This window comes from Lipomyces chichibuensis (assembly GCF_038497645.1).
Source record: "Lipomyces chichibuensis strain CBS 12929 unplaced genomic scaffold V1513scaffold_162, whole genome shotgun sequence".
Taxonomy (NCBI): domain Eukaryota; kingdom Fungi; phylum Ascomycota; class Lipomycetes; order Lipomycetales; family Lipomycetaceae; genus Lipomyces; species Lipomyces chichibuensis.
This window is the reverse complement of record NW_027117614.1, coordinates 1-1,394: the sequence shown is the minus strand read 5'-3', so window position 1 is coordinate 1,394 and position 1,394 is coordinate 1. Positions and strand designations below refer to the sequence as shown.

At 46.6% G+C, this 1,394-nt stretch overlaps 1 protein-coding gene across 1 annotated transcript; it reads right to left on the bottom strand.

The window, feature by feature from the left end:
* Positions 1–5: 5 nt before the first annotated feature.
* On the bottom strand, positions 6–823 carry V1513DRAFT_407266 (uncharacterized protein; the record flags this gene model as incomplete). The annotated part of the gene is made up of 2 exons (XM_066895651.1): positions 434–823; positions 6–368 (listed from the first exon to the last, which is right to left on the bottom strand). Coding segments are annotated over exons 1-2 (522 nt in total), but the record flags the coding sequence as incomplete, so codon positions are not given.
* Between the last annotated feature and the right edge of the window lie 571 nt (positions 824–1,394).

Sequence of the window (1,394 nt, the reverse complement as noted above, 5' to 3'; positions counted from 1 at the left end):
TCACTAGATCGTGAACAAGTCAATGTGAAAGTGATTTCACCGTCAGGTCTCGCATTGACGCGTCGCATGTGAAAGAAATAACCGGTGCAGTCAAACATGTCATTCCGAAGAAGTACTGCTGCGCGTTTTTGTACGCCCTGGTGAGAGGATTTAGTGCAAGTCTCCACTGAGATGTCGTTGTCGATAAGGAAGGTTGACTTGAGCGAAGCCCTTATTCTCAGCGATGGAAGAGAAGAATCAAACACGTGGCTGTCATGCTGTTCCAGAAATGAAGACATAGCCTCCACAAGTTCTTCATGTGTGTCGTAGCACCCATCAAGATCAAAACCGGAAGGCTTCAGCGCTTCACCTTCCTTCTTCGACGCTTTCTGCAACCGATTATTAGCAGCCACTCCGCTACTCTCAAAATATCAAAATTATTTCCTCGACGCACCCTGTCACGACATTTCTTGCAGGTCTTGAAAACGCGGCCGTCCACGCCGGAATACATTTGCTGAAGCTCCTGAAGCGTGTCACAACAAACTTGTGTGCGACATGCTGCACACTTTTGACAGTACTTAGAGTCTCCAACTGCTACTTGACGCCCTTCCATTGTGCAATCGTCTAATTGGATTAAAAGCGGTGGAAGAATAGAAGTATTTGGTGTTGTAAGAAAGAGCGAAACCGAGGGGCTGATTGTGGGCAGTGAAGAATGTAAACAAAACGCGTGGAATGCGAGAATTTGTAAACAAGGGCAAGGGTATGTACGGAGGAGGGTTGGACTAGACCAATTATGGAATAGCGTAAATTCAATGTTGATACGGTACCGTTCGCAAGTACCAGCCAGAAGTCAAGTCAAGGGTAAGGGTACTTTCCTTCCCAGCTGCACAAAAATAAGCCAGAATAAACTGTCACGTGGGATGACGTGACAGCAGTTTGGAGGCGCATTCGTCGAATAATTAAGTGGGAAATAAGTGGGCATTGAAGTGCTTGATCGATGACGGCAATTCAGACACCGTGACTCCAAAAACAGGCCATTAGTCAGCGGCATCCTTGGATATCCGTGGATTGTCTTTACTAACCCTTACCCACCATGCAATTACGTCAGCGCCGTTTACGTCTAAAACTGATTTTCCGCAACTCGGTCCTTGTTTACTGTTGGCCCGAAGCACAATAGTTCATGGCGTCTCCCTTGTTGCCGAAAGCTACTTGTCGTTTTCATTGATAGTGATGTTCTAAGAAACAAGACTTGACGATGGAATTTACGCCTTTGTTGGAGATGCTCAGACGCACATGCAACTTCCTTCCAGACGATGGACACGACGGCAGTAATCCATATATGATTCAAGTCGCCAACCAGCAGTATGACGGTCGACGGCTTATTTCAGCGCTATTGCAGCATGGCAAAGATCCTA